The sequence below is a fragment of the Helicoverpa armigera genome, chromosome 1 (assembly GCF_030705265.1).
Source record: "Helicoverpa armigera isolate CAAS_96S chromosome 1, ASM3070526v1, whole genome shotgun sequence".
NCBI lineage: Eukaryota > Metazoa > Arthropoda > Insecta > Lepidoptera > Noctuidae > Helicoverpa > Helicoverpa armigera.
Window position 1 is genome coordinate 15,400,429 of NC_087120.1, and position 21,033 is coordinate 15,421,461.

Here is a 21,033-nt window from a genome sequence, read left to right on the forward strand (position 1 = left end):
TGTCGTATAAAAGTGTCATTAGAACTTTAGTTTGATATATTCAGGAAAGTTTTTCAATGGATTGCTAGATGCATTCACGTTTTTTTAAGCTGTATGGGAATTTGAAATTGTTTTTTTTATCGTTTGTTGCGTTTTGTAGGTATTCGAAAGGATTTGCTTTTGAAAAGAACGTGATGCGAATTCACAAAGACAGAAATAGCAAAGGAAATTATTGCGAGTATAGCATTGCAATTTTTTGAAAATTTATTTTTCTAATTGATTATTAAGATTAAGTATTGCCAACCAATGTGGTCTTTTGGGTACATTATAGAGTGACATGATGAGGTCCAACTTTTGATGCACTTGATTAGTTTTAAGCTGCCCGATATATAAGACCCGATATTTAAGATTCGTTTCAGGTTTGTGGTAATATAAATATGCGTATATTATGAAAGAGCAAAATAAAACATTCTCTAATTATTGAGTAGTGAACACTTCAAGGATTTTTTTTCTATATCATAGTCCTTAGCGTTTGTTGGTAATTTGAGCTTCTCCCAAAATTCTTTACACTTTATATTTTTTTGACTCAAAAGCTCAACAAAAATAAACACCAGATCAGTTAAATTTATTTTTCCTTATCTCCGAATGATTCCGTTTTTAGGTTCTCAAGGAAAATATGTTTTCAATTGTTTATCTTCGGTAACTTTCCCCCGGGAAATTAATCCTCACCATTCGGCAATTACCTACAGAAACAAGAAGAGTTTATAAGAACGAGTATTGTACGAATAAATTTAATGGTTCTTAAAGGACCTTCGTGTTTTGGGATATTATTTTCAAAAATACTTTATCATTTTAATATTGAAGTCATTTTGTAGTTTGTAACTGTTATTTAGAAGGAAAATATTGTTAATCTATATTTCACTGAATGTAGTTGATCTGGTACCTAAGTATCACTAGATGATCCACATCTCGATAGAACTACGTCCCGCATCGGGATAAAATGTAGACTATGTCCTTTCTAATGCTCTAGACTGTGTACTAAATTCCATTTTATTGTGTTCGATAGTTTTGGCGTGAAAGCCGAACTGACAAAGTTACTTTCACATTTATAATCTTAAGTACGTAAGCATTGTTAAGCGACAGACTAAATTATAACTCTTCTTCTATATCTAAATAAACCCCCACCGTTTTCTAACTTTAAATCTAATAAAAAGCCTTTTTTGTAACACTTTAGTCACCAAAATATTTTTATAGTGTAGCCAAAAATAGGCTTTTACTAACACGCGTCGCTTAAACATGCTGGGGCACCATTTTTATCTATTCAAAGCCTAAACCAATACTTTTATGCCTGAAACTACAAACACACTACAAACTTTTAGTCGGCCGATAGTTTGTTTGAGCTCATAAATCAGTATGAAGATGAATGATAGTACGCACATTACAAAGATCAGGTATTTACTGTCAGTTGCACAAAGCTGATCAAAGCCCCATTAAAGTTAAAGTTTCTTTCAATCTATTGCCGACTCTTTCTTAGTCAACAAGATAAAAAATGTTAGCAATAGATTTAATGGAGCTTTGTGCAACTGACGGTTGGCCGGTGTCAGATTTGCTGAAAATCGTCAACTGTCGGCCAACTATTTAGTCTTCACTGTGTGGGTACTCTAAACCAATATTGTCATGCCTGAAACTATAAATTGAATCGCGCAAAATATTTCCACTTAGTCATACGAAAAATTTTTTGTGAAAAAATCTGTATGGTATTTTGTCGCTTACAGGAAGCAGGCTTTTTGTTTGATTTTTATTGCTTTGATCATTTTGTGCCGATAAAAATAGTATTTAAATTATATTCATGCTCATATTTGCTGTCTGCATAAATAAATCATTTGTCCGCTTGTAATCGATTGACATAAAGTTTTGGCGTTTAAATGCGTGCTTACGAAAAATCGTTTTCGTAATTGACACTTGAAGCTATTTATCAAAACAAGCACTTTGAGGAAACCTGGACTATAAAACCTGAAATCACCAACCTGCATTGAGCAAGCGTGGTGATTAATGCTCAATCCTACTCCGTGTGAGAGGAGGCCTGTGCCCAGCAGTGGGACGATAAAAAGGCTGTAACCTTACCTAACCTATCAGAACAAGCTATTTGCTGCAGTTCCAATCGCGTTCTAAGGGGACTGCGTCCCGTACCGAGATAAAATGTAGCCTCGACCTTTCTCAGGCTCTAGACTATTTTCGAATCCAAATTAACTAAAAGCTTTTATTTTGGCGTGAAGGCTGGACACATGGTCAGATAGACAGAGGAACACATACCTATAGAATTCACTAATGTTTATGACTAGCTTCCGCTCACTGCTTCGCCCGCGTAGAGTTCGGTTATATCGCGTTTCCAAGAGAATTCTTCAAAAGTCCGGATTAAAAACTATCCTAGGTTCTTTCTCAAGGTCAACTCTATCTCTGTACAAAATTTTATTAAAATCAGTTCAGTGATTTAGACGTGAAAGCGTAACAGACAGACAGATAGACAGAGTTACTTTCACATTTATAATGTTAGTAGGGTTATACATAAATAGTCAATGATTTTTCATTGTACAGAAAAATAATTAGAACCTCACACAAAAGAAACACATTTCATCTGACCAAAAATAGTAAAATTCTTTCAAAATAAATTGAGGTGGTTACTATCAATAACACAGACTTTAACGAGCAGTTTAATTATTTTTTACTTTGTTAGGTTTCATATTTCATATGTCAACTTGTCACATACAAAGGCAGCCATTAATATAAAGAAATATAGTCTGTCCCTTTGTAGTTGCATATCTGTAATTGGTTTTATCAAGTCTGTCTGGCTTTCGAGTGTCAGCATAATGACTGGCTTTTGTCTTTAAAAAAATGTATTGGAAACCTTTGAAAAATTATTTTCTTTTGTAAGTTTTTTTAGACTTGTGGTCGATTTCAATAATCTTTTTATTTGTCGATTTATTTACTACATATTGGAATTTGATGTTACTTATAAAAGGGTAATGTGAAAATCCTATATCTATAGTAACCAAAACAAAAGATAGAGAGGTTTTTGAAACCCGCAGTTACAGCGTACAGAAGATTAAACTGTTTGACTGTCGATAGTTGGTCTGATAGATGATTGACAGTTAATTTTGCAGGAATTCGTGAATGTGGTCAAAGTTTTAGGTTATTCAGATACGGGCTGACCATAAGTTGAGAGTTTAATCTACAGTGTGGGTCTCTAATCTTATCAACATAAATCAACTAAATGTTATGAAATAATTTAGTGTAACCGCTCCAAAATTGCAAATATTTGCAAGCAAAAATATTCTTAAAACAAACACTATACTTTTCAGTTCTTAACCACATTTCCACCTGGATTTTAATACCCACATAATAATTAAAAACCCGCTATTGTTTGATGCCAGTTAAATGCACCTTTGGGTTAATTATGCACTAGCGCTGAGAAATAAAAAAGGCGAGTCGAGTTCTTGGTAAACGAGCAAAAGCATTTATTAAAGCAATAAATTATGAACTGTAATGCTGGGTTTTAAGGTTGAATATTAATTGGAAGGCTAGAAGGTGTTCTTTAAAGTAAACATTGAAATGAATAGTATAGTTTAGTTACTCCATAGTTACGTTGATGGGTAAGATACTTCTTAAATATATATATTTTTTGTATTTTATGGCGGCAATTTTTAAGTCTTATTTAAAAGGACGCATGAATATTTTGTGGTTTTTGGGAAATACGCAGATGTATGGAGGTACACACAGTAAAAATATTTGGGATCATAATGCAGGATCATAACTACAAGAAAGAGTTTCAAAAATATCCCAACAGCTTGTTGCATATCTAAAGATAAACTTAAGTATATCCGCATGCACAGTAATTGCATTAAAAACGGTAGATAAGACCACTAGATAACTTGTGTTACTAATTTATCTCCCTCATCATAAACCAATAAAAGTAATTATTAAAATTTCATTTTTCTACACTGCAAGTTTTACACTCTATCTGACGTTAGATGGTAAACAAACTAGAACACTAATACACTTTATATTAAAAACAACTTTGTAGGTGCGGTACCAGGTTATAACTGTTATGGATTGCCTTTTAATTAACTGGGAGTTTGATCAAAATACTTTATCTAGTTTCTGTCGATAGCATTGAGAGCATATCAAAAAATATTTAATTGAAAGGTGCCAATATTTCATGAGTAACTTTCTAACTGACACCTAAAATCATGATATTCTAATTCTATCCATCTGTTTTTGATACTATACGTTATAACATACGTATATCTTTGTATTTTGATCTGTATAAGCACGAGCTTTACAAATAAATTATTATTTTCGTCTTAAATCGTACCTGTATTTTGCGAGCTACGAAGTTACTACGCAGCTACGAAGCGTAGTACCTACGTCGTAGCACAATTCCATCGAGATAATTCGAGAACGTTCTAAGCTCTGTATAGTACATGAAATTATTCTGACTAAAATTAGATGTAGGTACTTGAGTTCGTACTCCGAAATTATTGATAAAGAGCCAAATTTTGCGGCTCAGCCATCGCTTCGGGCCAAATTGAATTCTTTAAGCAGAATTCTAATTTGTACGTGTTTTATGTACTGAAGATATTTTTCTTGTTCTATCAAATTCGATTTGTGTTGAATTTGAATAAAACGTGTTGCTAAGTTGTGAAGGTCAGATAGGTCACTTCATGTGAAGTACTTACTGGCTTTTTTAGCAAAAATCCTTCTGGGAAATGGCTAAGCCGATGATAAAAATACCACGTTTTCGTTGAAATATTGTTGTATATAAATAAATCATGTTTTCTCTTTGATTTCGTGTGTAAAACCGACGTCAATATGAAATGTCGAATGAATTTAATCCCCTGTCCAGAGAGTTACGGCTGTCATTATAAATCAATTAAAATCAATTTCGGTTTTATATCCAATCTGAGCCATATGCATTGACAATTGATGAGCTAAATATTATTTAAAGCATTAAAAAATAATTTTGAATTGTTCTTTGAAACAAAAAATAACCACAATATTTTTTTCCTCTGTTTTACCTATGTCCAGGAGAAATATTCTCAATCTATAGACCATTTGTGTCCCAACTTTCGTTCATTATGACTCCATAGTTTTGGCGTGAGCCTCCGACTGAGTTAAAGTCATAAAAAAAATCTGCACATATTTTCTGAAGCAAAATAGTCGCGACTTTAGTTGAGAGCTCCTTCAAAAATTTTCACTTAAAACTTCGCCACTTACTACAATTTTTTAAATTCCAAACTGTCAACTTGAACGACTGAACATTTTATGAGACTTTACTCAATAACTCAATCAATAATTGATTTGACACGCGGTACAAAAAAGGAAACTTTTTTCCAACGTTTTTTTTCATACTTTTAGCTCGCGAAGGATGCCTGAAGCTAGGAAGATGACAGTAACTTCATTATATGCCAGTCTTGCAAGGCTCTCGTTACGGTAAGTTTTTATGTGCGGGACTAGAGATGAAAAATAGGTGTTGCGCTGTTGAGAAATTGAATCAGCTATTTACGCTAGGAAAGGCGTTTGGCGTTATTGATTTTGTTCAAAAGGGTTTGAGGCATGAATTTAGATGAAGTATGTAGGTATATGTGATTTTTGCTTTCGTAGGGGAAAAAGTAGGTAACTTTACGTTGAAGTAGTTTTTTGACTATCAAATGTATTTGGAGACAATGGCATTATTTGTATGACGACTTTATCTAAACAAATACATTATAAAGACGAAAGATTTTATTATTTGCTCGTTTATTTGTTTGCACTTTCCAAAACTACAGAGCCGATTGTTTCCATATGACACAGGCTACCTTTTATCCGAGTCCAAAAAAAAACTTCACCAGAGACACAGGTAATTAGTGAAAAAAACACAACATGCAGTTCAGAATATTAAAAGCACAAATTAATATGCAGTTCTCAGAATTTCAATTAAAAATATGACACATTTATTTTACGACCATATTTTCCATTTTGTCACTACTGAAAAGCTTGCGACACTCTCAACTTTAAAATGTACTCTGAAACCGGCGCTGAAAGAACAATATTTTACAGACTTTGCGAGATTTTGCAAAGGCTTAACATATTCCGCTATTTCAACACAGCATCAATTTACTCTTAGTTGGGATAAGAGTACCCTGCACACTGCAAACTTTTAGTCGGCCGATAGTTTGGTTGAGCTCATAAATCAGTATGAAGATGAATGGTAGTTCGCACATTACAAAGATCAGGTATTTAGACCACATCAGACCGACTGACAACTTCGATTGAATATACTTTCTTTAGAGAGTTTTTTTTTGTCGACTGTTGGCCGACTATTTAGTCTACAGTGTGTGGATACTCTTAGTTGGTATAAAGCGTAGGTTTAGCATCCCAGTTCGTGAATATTTTACTTATCTTGATAACCGAGAGCATGTATATTGTACTAGCTATTTCTCGTACAATCGAAGTACTATAGTGTTATAATGAATTTATAATGCTTTGACATCACCTGGTCGATATTAATATAATTCTACATTTATGCATATTTCTATACTTGTATGCTAATATTATAAAGAGGAATTTGCTTGTTTGTTTGTCCCGTTTTCTGATAAAATATAACCGTGACCGTGGATATTATGACTGGCCAAAACTGAAAAAAATATATAAATAAGTTTAATCGTTTCAAAACGAACCTAAAAAAATCCCTTTATTACACTAGTGTAGATTACAAGATTTCATGGTATTATTTGAACTGAACATTTGAATCACTTTAAGGATATTCTTAAGACGTTCCAGATGGCAATACCACAAAACCGCGGAATCGAACAGACACTACAGATAGACTTGTAATGGAACCGCTTATACTTAAACTAGCTGATACTGCGGTTTCACCAGCATCCTAACAACCGGATAAAAGTAGCAAATAGTATGTTTTTTCAGGCTCTAGGCTGTGTAACATAGACGTTTAAATCGTTTCCATAGCGTAAAAGCTTTCAATTTTCTTAGGTACCTACATGAAATCATCAGCTCTCTCCTCTCACACAGAGAAGGATTGAGCGTTAATCACCACGCTAGCTTAATGCAACGATGTATGATTTACCGTCAGTTGCACAAAGAGCCATTAACATTAAAGCTTCATTAAAACTATTGCTAACACTCCTTATCTTGTTGACAAAGAAAGAGTCAGCAATAGATTTAAAGAAGGTTTAACTTTAATGGAGCTTTGTGCAACTGTTAACTGTTGAAAAAAAGCTACATCATTTTGTTCTATAGACAATTTTACACAAAATTGATGTATTTTCTTTAACAATGATACAGCAGTTTTACAGTTTATGTTACATAAACGGCAATATTCTATTATCAGCAAGTTCTTTAATAAAACGTTCGGACGGCCAAGTTGTGACAGTTTTTAATTTGTTATAAGAAAGGTCACGTTGTGAGAAAGTAATGGCTGCGCTGTATGGATCTTTTTCTATGAAAAATTTATATTTTGAAATGTAATTAATATTTTCATAGTGTAAGGTGTCCAACGTGCATGTACGTCTGTGACACAATCAAGCCAGAAGGCTTGAGACATTGGGTGGAAGGAGTCCTAACCTATACTCTATATGGTTGAATAAAAACACGAATTTACACATTACATGTAGGCACACAGTATATGTATACAGGTTGAAACGCGCATACAGCATTACAAAAATATTTACGCGTAATAAGTAGAGTCGATCGAAACAGATGTCTAGCAAACATTTTTTTTTAAGATTATTTTGATTCTAATCAAAGTTTTTAGTCGGATCCATACCGGCTATGCCTGATTTTTGTAATGACCGTACTACCATTCATCTTCATAATAAAGAAAGTTTTCAGTGTGTGGCTATTCTGATTCTCTACTAGAAGAGAATATAATGAAATAGATTTATTAATCTGTAAACATGAGTACATTACATACACAGGTATGCATGCTATATCTTACAATAATGTACACAGCGAGCAATCATGTTTGGCCATTCTGGCATACAAATGGTACAATCCGCGGTACACAACTAGTTAACTAACATTGCAAAGACATTTGTTGTCCACAAAGGGCAGTGGGTGTTTGTTTGTTTGTCCATTTATTTATTATTCATGAACAACAGCTGCTGACGTTATGCCAAAGCATTGTACCATTGTACCAATAGTATGCAATTACACGGTAGGTACAATTTCCCACCATCGAAGTAAAGTACCTATTATCATGAATTTATTATGATATGATATCACCTGTTTGATGTTAATCTATACTTTTATGCTAATTGATAAAGAAGAATTTATGTTTGCTTGTTTGTTTGTCCCGTACGCGGATAAAATATGGCTTATGTTAGCCGGGGATAGTGTAGCTTGCTAACATTGAAAGATTTTAGCGGACAAGTGCTACTCGAGCGCACATAAGAAGTGGTATTAGATAACACAGGTACATTAACATTAAAGTTTCTATATATCAACGAGTTTTCTATTTATAAATGTTATTAAATACAAAGACTTTTTAAAGTAAATAGGTATCTACCGGCCTGTGTAAAAATAAAGGCATTTTATTTTTCTAATTTTTTCACTCATAACACATTTAAATAAATTCTGCAGATTTATAAAATGTGTATTATAATGAAAAGGTCGGTTAAATATCAATTAATTACAGAAAATGCACGATGTAACCAAATATTTTGAACAAAGGTTAAAACTAATGAGAATTCGCTAGACGGATAAATGAAACTTAATAAGTATCCTAACCGAAATGAACAAACGGATCAACAAAATTTAAACTGCGTGTAATTAAAACAGAAATCTAAATATAAGCCGATGATGAAAACGTGAAATAATTACCGTTACGTCGAATTCAATTCCCATTAACTGTAATAACTAATCATTATTTTAGTTATAACTAATTCAAATAAGTACCTTCAGGTAATTTTAATCAGTATATCGGAATTATTTGTGTAATCGTAATAATTAATCCTTACTAATATTATTATACATTCGAAAATAAATTATCTGTCTGTATGCTATTTGACGCCACGTAACGTTTTTTATGAAAGGTACATACATAGATAGTCTAAAGCTTGAAAAAGGACATGGGCTACTTTTTGTCCTGGTGCGGAAAGTTGTATCCTAAGAACGCGGGAAAACTTCAGCGTACCCACATACTGTATCTTCAGACACCGAGACATAGCCTAATTTCTGTTATAACTCAACATAGTCTTTATTAATATTCTTATTTCTTGATAAAAATAATTTGTGCATGACCTGATATTCAGTTTGTCATAAATCAGACTTTAAACTATATTTAGTAGAAACGAACTCAAAACAGAGCATGAACTACCAGCAAATATTAAATATCTCTTGCTTCAAGTTTTTCATTAAAATCAGTCAACTATTTAGTTTCGAAGTTATGCTCGCATCGCTTTGGGAAGACGCAAGACTCCCGAGTCGTATACCTGCCTTTTAGGGTTCCGTGCTCAGAGAGTAAAACGGGCCCCTATTAATAAGTCTTTGCTGTTACTCTGTGAGAGGACTGTAAACTCTGTCTTCATGAGGCATGATAAACAGTTGCAATTTTCACAGATTATTGTTGCCGCTTTGGTCAAAGTCAAATTGATTAAATAGGCACTTTTTCACGTCATGTTACACTGGACAGCACCTTTCAAGGCCACCTAGTGTTATTGCTACTATAGTTATAAGAGAAAATAAATATCGAAAACTGGAACAACACTGGACAAATATTTTCGCTCTCAAACGCTCATGATTTTTAGTTAATTTTAAAGAAAATGCTACAGAACCTTTCGCGGGTCCAACTCGCGCTTAACCAGCTTTTTCTACTAAAGCGCGGAGTTAAGTTATTTTTATACAACTTTAAGCCTGGAAGAGACACCGCCGTACCTTCAATAAACATATTACATTTTCTTTGATATAAATTTAATTTAAAGCCACTGCAAACTCGAGATACCGTCTTACGTAGCTACCACAAATTGCGGCTTGGTATTTTGAAGAGCCATTTTACGATGCAGTCTTGACAAAGTTGTTAGGTATAAAAGGTTAGATTTTAAACACTAAGAATATTGTAGATAGTCTATGTTTCCTTGCACCACATTTGATGTTGTATTTACCAATAGTTTAAAACATCGATGCCAAAAAATGTGTGTTAGTGGTTTGACAGCTATGTGTCTGTTTGTAACAACGTAGCTCTTAAACGGATGCACCGATCCGGATGTGTTTATATTTAGTTAAAAGCTGATTTACCTTAGCGATTCCTAGATGCGTTTCATTAAAATCCCCTTACTGGTTTTAAAGTTATTAAGTGTTTTGTCAATCTCATTTGAAGATATGGAATTTTAACATCATATTTTTTACCCCTCACAACGATAAATTTTAAAAAATATATGCAGAAGAACGTTCTAAAAAAGCAAGGAAATGACAGTAACCTTCATTTCCTTATGAATTATTGATGCTGCTTGTGTTAGCAGCCGTCCATTATATACTCTCACTGACCTACATTATGTAATTACACTTTACACAATTTTTATATATAATTATGGCTGTTTGTTGATTTTTCTGTTCCTTTTATAGAAGATCGATCAAGGTGATATTATAGAGGTCAGTAGAGTAGACTTGACTTCTGCCTAGACTTTTTCTAACTACTGGTAACATTGGACCGACTCCTGCTTATCCTTGAGTGCATTCGATTTCTTTCCAACTACTTTTCAGTTAGTTAACAAACATGAAGTTCCTAACGCAACAGTTACACCTTGAGTTAGAAGTAAAGTTTTCATTAACTTTCAGGACTCTTGTGTTACCCCAAAAAATCGATCAATATGCTTTTCAAAATATAAGTAACTTTTAACTCTAGTGACACTCAAAAAATTCGACCAATTATATGCTTTACAAAATACTTATAAGTAACTTTTAACTGCTGCTGACTAACTTGTTGTCAGCCTGATGTTTGGTTGCTATTTTGTAAGTTATCGTGAATGCAAAATGATGTCGGTCTAATACTAGTCGAATTCCTAATAGTTGTAATGTACGCAGTAACAATGAATTTCTAAAACCAATCAATCCAAGATTCAATGTTGATATAAGCTCCATATAAAGTATCTCAATCTTCAATCTCAAATCGCAGAACACACAGATAGATCATTTATAGAAACCCTCAGTAAGACCTTTATCAAACAACGTAATCTCCAACAAAGAATTAAAACGCGAACTATTTCATAAAATACCTCGTTAAAAATAATATTTAATACTTGCATTGAATAATCCTTGTACAAAGAATGTTCAGTAAAATGTGATATAGTAAATTATATTCACTCACGTATTCTGTATTATCATTAGTACTTGTAAACGGGGATTAATCACGTTTGTGAGGTGAGCTATGACAATAGTGGCGGTGCACGACCTTCGTGGTTTAAGTGTTCTGGGATCAGTTGGGACCTGGTTAAATGGTGGATTTTGTTACTGTTTTATGGTGTAATCTTGTTTATTTAGACATGGATTAAATATTGCTTGTGTTAAAAGCCTCCGACACAAAACTGCGAACTCGAACTCTGCATAAGATGCGATATCTTAAATATCCGCGAACTCGCACGAATGCACTGCAAGAACGTCCGCTTCGCATCGTATATTCCTGCGTTATTACGTCATACTAGGTGTCTCCCCTTCTAAAAGACTTTTAGTGCTAATAAACTCAAAAACTCTTCAAATATGCTCATTCTAAAATATTTTTTTTATGTTCTTCAGTTCTCAACCAGTAATTTCGAGTAAAATAGTCACATCTGTTTTGTATGGGAGTACTAAGTTATGGTGTTCGAAGGTTGTCTCATAGGGCGACTGTGGAATCGTAACACCAATGGTGTAACTATAAATGTTAGACAGAAACAAAATCCAACTAGAACCACGAGCTTGGTTCGCTCGACGTTCAGTTTTCTTAAAACAATTCTTTTCTAGAAAATTGAACGTGATTTATAGCAAACAGTAAAGCTGTTTTGAGAAAATTATGCCCGGGTTACTGGGTTGAAGAGGTCAGATAGGCAGTCACTCCTTGTAAATCACTGGTGCTCAGCTGCATGCGGTTAGACTGGAAGCCGACCCCAACATAGAGTTGGGAAAAGGCTAGGCAGATGATGAGTTGTTTTAAGAAAACTGACGTTTGTGTTGACCGTGAACTTAAACAAGTGACAAACTACTTACTCATATCTTCTTCTTGAAGTAACGACTCTCTTTTAATGCGAAGAGTAGTTTACCTGTAAAAAAGCAAAACAATAATGTAGAAAATTGCATACAAGTTGTGGTAATTATTTCGTGGTATTTCCAATGGCGACAGAAACCAACGTACTGAACAAAAACCAGCACTCAATAAGCTATTAAGCGAAGTTAATTTAAAACTTAAGCTGGTTACTCATAATGGAAATACTACGTGGTGTCAACCGCGACCCGAGGGCACTTCTTCCCGCACCTGATTAAAAAGTAGCCTATATGTATATTATGTTATTCCGTAGTCTATGGTCATATTATAAAGCCAAACATGTATTTTTTTATTGTTTGTGTGTAATGCTCCAAAACAAATTGATCGATTTTAAAAATTCCTTCACTGTTAGAAAGCTACATTCTTACATTGTATGAGAGCTACTGGGCCCGGACAGACAGTTGAGGAAAAACTTATAACACTAAAATCTGTTGGTGAATAGTGAAGCCATCGTTGACTACCTATGGAACCCCTGAGAAATTTCAGGACTAAGATTGAGGCGACTTCCCAACCAGAACCACTTAGAAGGAAAATGACCTTCAAATCACTGGCTTAAGTCAATCTACACGTTCGCAATAGCATATAAACACTTGTTCAAATAGCATAAACAGGATCCCAAAGAGAATCGAATATGAGATCCACTAGAGACTGTTCTCAATATTAAATCTATCTGTTGGTTTAACTACAACATATAGAATTTTGACATTAACCCCGTACAAGTAATGTCACCAACCCGCATTGAGCAAGCGTGGTGATTAACGCTCAATCCTTCTCCGTGTGAGATGAGAGGAGGCCTGTGCCCAGAAGTGGGATGATAAAAGGCTGTAACGTAAGTAATGTCTCTAGTAAGTCAATGACTGTGTTTCGGATGGCACGTTAAACTGTAGGTCCCGGCTGTCATTGAACATACTTGGCAGTCGTTACCAGTAGTCAGAAGCCAGTAAGTCTGACACCAGTCTAACCAAGGGGTATTGGGTTGCCCGGGTAACTGGGTTAAGGAGGTCAGATAGGCAGTCGCTCCTTGTAACTAACACTGGTACTCAGCTGCATCTGGTTAGACTGGTAGCCGACCATAACATAGTTGGGGAAAAGGCTCGGAGGATGATGATGAAGAAATGTCGAAATCGTATCTCTTGTTATCAAAACCACAGATAGATTTCATGTAGGGATCGGCCGTAATACTAGTAAAATCAACTGCAAATATATTAAACACAGCTTGTAGTAGTTAGACTTCAAATAGGTATCCGAAAATTTGAATAGTTCTAAAACAAAAGAGTTGCAGTGGTATTACCTAAAATGAGTTTTTGACTGCGATTGAAATATTCTGAAGTGTTATTTAGGAACTGGGAACAATGTGTATTAACTGTAGTGAAGCTTTGAGCTGGAGTTCAGCTATCCCAGATATTAAATTTCCTTTGAGTTTGGATATTTGTCAGGATTTGAAACTCACAAATCGTTTGTATGTTTTGTCATTGTCACGCGGGTCTTCCTCGAGAAATGAGTTTTGTTTGAACTGCGTACTTTGTTTTATTTAGATTTTAATTTCACCAGGATGCATCTGTACAAGTTCTTGTGACAGTTTTTAATTAAAATTTTAGCAAATACCTACATTTCCTTTTTTGGGATGTGAAAAATCATAAAATGACACCTTTTAAGATCTTTTGAACTTTCAGTTTGTCATGTACTTACAGTGAAGCCTGAAGCTGAAATTCATCTGGTACAGGTATTAAATTTCATCTGACAAATTGGCAAATAGCGGGTATTTCGCTTTTTGGCAAGTGGAAAATAGATATACAAAGAACTCGAATTTTTATGTTTTTATCTTCCTTTTTATGATCTCGTTAGAAACTGACGTAAATGTTTCAGTAAGATTAAGATGATTCATTATTAATTAATAAATAATGCAGTCAATGCCTAAATAAACACAAAACGTTCATCATCTTCCGAGCCTTTTTCCCAACTAAGTTGGGGTCGGCTTCCAGTCTAACCGGATTCAGCTGAGTACCAGTGCTTTACAAGAAGCGACTGCCTATCTGACCTCCTCAACCCAGTTACCCGGGCAACCCGATACCCCTTGGTTTGACTGGTGTCAGACTTATTGGCTTCTGACTACCCGTAACGACTGCCAAGGATGTTCAATGACAGCCGGGACCTACAGTTTAACGTGCCATCCGAAACACAGTCATTGGTGTCTAAGATATACTTAGAAAGTACATACAAACTTAGAAAAGTTGCATTGGTACTTGCCTGACCTGGAATCGGACCCGCGCCCTCACACTCGAGAGGTTGGTTCTTTGCCCACTAGGCCACCACGACTTCACACACAAAACGTTATCCTAAACAAATCCCTAAGCAAGAAAATAATTGCAAAAAAATCGAAATGAAAATATTTCCCGCAACCACATAAAAACGTGTTCTCGAATAAATTAAACCTTGCTAAGCACTGCATTATTTATTTACTTCGCTGTAAATTCACTTTTCTAAGTCAGATAGCATAATCTGAAGTCGGTGCTAGCCAAAGGCATCTCAACTATTATCTTAGTGTAAATTCCGCAAACTTGAGTCTGCTGCATCTGTACCTACTTAGATTATTTTAAGAGTAGACGGCAGACTTTTAGTCGGCCGATAGTTTTTTTCGGCTCATATATCAGTATGAAGATGAATGGTTCGCACATTGCAATGATCAGCTATTCAGCCGGTATCAGACCGACTAAAGCTCTAATTGGAATCAAGATTTTTTTTTTTAAAAAAACAATTGCATAACCATCGGGTCAACTGTTGGCTGACTAATGGTCCGATGGTAGCAAATTTGTTTTTTAGAAAATCGTGTATTCAATAAAGTTTTTAGTCCATCTGATACCGGCCTCCATGTCCTTATCTGAGACTACCATTCATCTGCTTAGGTTACTGAATTATGAGCCCAAAGTAACTATCGGCCGACTAAAAGTTTGAAGTGTACGGGTACTGTAAAGGAATTATTTACTAGGTAAGTCTGAAATGCCTGGGGAGCTTTCAGGACTGCTAAAAGGCACCTTTAAAGAAGTTTAATGTGTTATCAACATTCCCCGTAAAGCTTAGCTTTCAGGTTCCCGTAGCAGAAAATATACTAAGTGTATTTTTTACGTCAAAGACAACTTTGTAAGTATAGGTATTTTGTTTTTATTTTTTGTCCGTGTAAATTAAGTGAAATGTATTCTTCATATTTTTTTTTCTTTTGCGCTTAAAATAATTGCATTATTAGTTAAAGGTAAAAATTAATTTGGGGCAGGTCTATGATGGTTTAAAAAATTACGGACAGTGTCTGTCAGACACACAATTTCCAGAGGAAGAAAAATCTTTGAAGATTTTATATTTTTGGTGAAATTCATTAAAAAAATAATTAAGAAATTGACATAAATGCGAAAGCTTCAACAAGTGAATTTAAAAATTACAATATGAAACTAAGATCCACTTTGTTTTGAAAATTACTGAAAATGTTTTCAAGTCATTTCAAATATTATTACCTAGATATCTGCCGTGGGGGATCTTTTTGTCCAACTTAATAGATATAATTCATGTAGCTATAACTTCATGATACGTCATCATTATATATTGTAACCATATTTGATAAATAACAAAAAAGATACCAGAATTTAAATTAAAAACATGTACAGTAAAACCTCAATTTATTCTTTTGCTTCTGTATTGACAATGGCGGAAATCCTCCCTATAAATAATGTAAGCCTTTACATATTCAAGCGACGTCCCGCCCACAAGTACATTGGACCAAAGCGACCGATATTCGCAACCCTATACTGTAGTAAGTATAAAAACACACTGCAAACTTTTTGTCAGCTCATAGATGGTTTGGGCTCATAAATCAGTATGGAGTGAAATTGCACGTTACAAAGATCAGATATTTAAAGCGATAGATAGATAGATTTTATTATGCGTTATTTTTGGTTTTCAAAAAAAATATTTTCCAACGACTTAGCTCCTTGGTTGCCAAAATATTTATTTCAAACAAAATCTTGATTGTAATTTAAGTTTTCAGTCTGTTACCAGCTATATACCTGATATTTGTAATATTATGCGTACTACCAGTCATCTTCGAACTGATTTATGAGACCAAACCTCCTATCGGCCGACTAAAAGTTTGCAGCCCGCACACTGCAAACTTTACTCTAAGGTTTAAAGTATTTATTATTTACGACTGAACTATCCTTACTGATCTTTTATTCGTGCAAAATTTTAAATACTATGAAAGCTTCCAGATAAAAATATGGGATGGACATATATTTTTCGAATTTCCAATTTTAGAATTTCCAAAAATATATTTAATGGTACTTCTGATTTTTACTTTAAAATCCGTTGCAGGCTTATCCCTTTTATCTCTGAAATATTTTGTTAAAATCCATTCCGTATTTTTTAAATTTTACTTACTTTTACATACGATTCGAAAAGCCGATTACGTAATGGTGGTTATTATTACCGAGTTTTATGAGTGAAATTCGACCTGGTAAAATATACTAAAATACAATTTAATGCTCTTTCTGAAACAGGTAGGAACGCGCTAAGATATAGCTACCTAGATGATCAATTCACAACCCGCCCGCGCCAAATGTTGCTTAGACAAGATCGATTGACCCACGAGCTTCTTAATAGTTGGCTTTATTAAATAACCCATCTCGCGAGCCTTTTCCCAACTATGTTGGGGTCGGCTTCCAGTCTAACCAAATGCAGCTGAGTATCAGTGCTTTACAAGGAGCGACCGCCTATGTAGCCTCCTAAACCCAGTTACCCGGCAACCCAATACCCCTTAGTAAGACTGATGTCAGGCTCCTGACTACCCATAATGCCTGCCAAGCATGTTCAATGACAACCGGGACCTACAGTTTAACGTGCCATCCGAAACACAGTCAATGGTGTCTAAGATATACTTAGAAAGTACATACAAACTTAGAAAAGTTGCATTGGTACTTGCCTAACCCGGACTCAAACTGACACTCTCATACTTGAGATGTTGGTTCTTTAGCTAAACACCACAACTTTTTATTTCAACCACTTTCAAACTTATTTATACATATAGTATAGAATAGTAATAAAAATATATATTATATACTAATAAAGATAGCGTGTTCGTGGTCTTGAAACCTGACAAGAGAACAATGTCCACGATAGCGAGAAAGGCTATTTGACAGTAGATACGTATCGCAGGCCTTTGTCCCTCACATGCAAAGATAGATACGAAATGTTTTTACTCGCGTATCGCTTTGAACTTTACATATTATTTGGAAAACAATTTCTTGTGGAAAGTTGTCGGTTCTTAAATGTAAAGTTTAAATTATGTTTGTTGTAAAGTGATGGGTTTTTCAGGTGAAATAATTAGGTTAGATTAGCAATAACAAGATTCTAGAAATATGGGTACAAAAACCTAGAAGAGTTCCAAAATAAACACTTTTTTTGCCTATTTTTAATGTTTTTAAATTTCATAACGAAAGAAAAGAGTACCTATGGAGTTTCTTGCCGTACGATCCATTTCTTGGAACCGTGAAATACATAAAAACCTTGTACTTTAACATAGTCTGATATTGACCAAAGGGCTGGCCTATACTTCGGTCAAAGGATATGCATTGCCATCCAGCGTGGCAATGCAGCCAGCCTTTTGGGCACGATCCCAGCTGACAGCGATGCGGATGAATATTTTGATACCTAGTTTTAATTGGAAGTCAGCAAATATTTGTTAACGTTATTTGGATTGCAATAAATGATTAAGTCTGATATTTAAATCCTTTTTGACACGATTTTAGTTTTTCTTTTATATCTTTAAATGAAGCGGGAAATTGCCCAATTTGTATTTCCATATGATGTTTTTGTGAATCGTAAAAAGGTATTCATGTAAATGATTTGTGGTTTAATTTGTGTCGCTAACATAGGTGTTTCATTGCGTACAATTAATTGGCATTTTAATTAGTTTCAATATAACACAATGTTAGTCATTTTACAGGAACGGACATTACTAATTATGTGGTTAGTGAAAATTAACCGCATTTCGATAATTGTTTCATTGTTTATTTCAATAGTGTTTTATGTTTTGGCTCATAGTATTTTCAAAAGGACAAAGAATCATTATTGAAACAAGATATTATTTCCAAGTTTTTTTTTTTAAATAATTACAAAATAATTATTCCATTAAACTTCAACTGTCGTATTTCAATTACTACTTGCAAAATACTCATACCTTAACTTCAGTTAGTACTAACAAGATTTTATATCACTAAACTCTTCTATCAATTCAAAAGTTTTACAACTAGGTACCTCGCTAAAAGGTATGACTATGAATAAGTCCAACTTAGGAACACCTATGAATACCGGTTGCCGATTGAGAAACTTCGCAAATGCATGTAACTTACTGCGAGGGAATACTTGCTGAAAAATAAATCGGCACGAGAAAAGTTTCACTTGCATTTGATAGGTTTGATTCGAAGATATTTTATTCTCATTTTTCAAAAGATTCGTTTGTCGAACTAATGGAAAGTTGGCATTTTCCGTTGAATATCTCGATGTAAATCTGCATTTTTATTCCGGTAGGAAGATAATATCGGATTCCTATTATAAATAGGTATTTGGAATTTGAATTTATAGTCGTGGTGGCCTTGTGGATAAAGTACCAACCTCTCAAGTATGAGTGTTGGTTCGGTCCCACGTCGGACAAGTGCCAATGAAATTTTTCTAAGTATACCTTCTTGCTTATTTCGGATGGTACGATGAGCTGTAAGTTCCGGCTGTCTTTACATTAATGGCAGTCGATACGATATTCAAAAGCCAGAAAGTATAGGGTTGAGGTAGTCAGATAGGCAGTCGCTCCTTGTAAAACCCCGGTAATCTGCTGATTATGAATAAGGTAGAAAGACACATACATAAACAAAATTACATGGGAAAAACCTACCCCTTCTCGTCAGTAGGTTAAAAAGAAAGTGAAGTAAATTGCTTAGCAACTACAATCAGGTCGACTCTCTATTCCCGGCTGTTAATCGAGTGTCATTGAAATGAATGTTCCGCACTGGGAGTGACCGTGCTGTATTGTTCTATTAACAGACAAACGGACAGACAATATATGTGCTTTTGTACGTATATACAGATGTTTCTGCCCACGGAGGAAGGAAATATAGCGGAGATGCCATAAGGACGGTGAGTTAGGCGCCTTCTTGTAGGTCACGTAACGGTATGGTAGGCGTGATCAGTTACAATAACTAACGCGAATTTCGAGTTCAACTCAAGACGAATTTGTCAATTATTAGTCTTTATTGATTAATTTTACTTTGAAAATAATGGGCGAGTTCTAAAGAGGGCGTATATGGGCGGAGTTAGTAACGTTCCTCGTCATCCGAACACCCACATTTTGGCGACGTAGGAGATTTGCGTTATGACATCTCCGCTAGTCATTTTGTTCTCCATGTTACTACCGCAACGTCGGTTGGGGTTGGTGTCTGCGTGAATTTACTTTGTAGTTTTTACACGACTGTGGGGATGTTTTTATTGAATTGTTTGTAGAAACATTCTGGAGTAACATAGTCGCAATATCCAAGTTAACGGTTTTTAGTTGACCGACAGTTTGTTCAGGCTCTTGAAAAAATGAATTTCAAATTACAATGATGAGGTAACTGATCAGTGTCAGACGTACAGTAAACTTCAGGTCAGTGGTAACAGTTTTATAAGAAAATCGTTCTTATTACTATTGAGTTAAGGTGCATGACAGTTACCACTAATGTGCAGTCTACCGTACTTAAATCATGACTTTCTGAAAAAACCAAAGGGCAGACGCTGTTTAGACTGCAATGTAGGATAAAATAGCTATCTTCAAAGCTCGCTTTCAGGAATTTATGCAAGCATGTTACGCAAATATTTGCAGTCGATTGATGACCCTTTCGTCCCGCGGCGCCAATATGCAAGCGATGCATATGCAAGCGTCATAAGCGTCGTTGTACAATGTTAACCGTGGTTATTCAAGTGTTAATCGTTTGATTGGATATTTAGAGAAGCAACGTTTTCAAATTGCGTTTACATATATTCTACAGTGAATTTACGTAACGATATTTTCTTTTGTTTTATTTTAGATAATTTTAGTAAGTTAATGTAGTATTGTCACTGGTGAAGAGAACATACTATTTTTATTTCATTACATAATCATATATTCTATTTATTTATTCTATCTTTCTCCTTATTTTACATAAGTTACCTAGTCTAAATATTTACAAAAATAATAAGAAAAAGGGAAATAAAATCTATGCGTCAAAAAACTCATCCGCATCGCTGTCAGCCCAAAATCGAGCCCAAAAGGCTGGCTTCATTACCTCGTTGGATGGCCATGCTGATCCTTTGTCCGAGGTAATAGCCAGCCTTTTGGTCACGAGTGGACTCCACTAATCGCTTGCTGATTTCGCGAAAGAGTCTGTGGGCATTTTAGGCATTTGGGGTTGAAACCTTGGGACTATGGTCCAATTATAATTTTAAGAATAACAGTGTATTTAGTTTATTTTAGTTAAGTATAAGACTGTACTAATTTGTGTATTGCTATTATAATATCCGCTTTCACACACGGATCAATTTCCTTCCCAGTACAAGTTACGTACACTTATCTAACAATGTAATTAGAAACTGTGTTATGACTACTTAATGTTATAATAAATAAGTGATAATTTTATCATAACATGTTCACAAGACGTATGGTCTTGTATTACTTACAGCGTTACAAAATGTCACACGTTCTTCATAAGTAGTCGCAG

At 34.6% G+C, this 21,033-nt stretch overlaps 1 protein-coding gene across 1 annotated transcript in view; it reads right to left on the reverse strand.

Moving 5' to 3' along the window:
• LOC110373863 (solute carrier family 7 member 14) overlaps positions 1-21,033 on the reverse strand; it is a 146,495-nt gene that overhangs the window by 109,686 nt on the left and 15,776 nt on the right. Inside the window, exon 2 of the mRNA XM_064036975.1 lies at positions 12,214-12,266. Within this exon, the coding sequence (XP_063893045.1) occupies positions 12,214-12,217 (4 nt within the window). The 5' untranslated portion in view covers positions 12,218-12,266. The remainder of the gene's footprint in view (positions 1-12,213; positions 12,267-21,033) is intronic.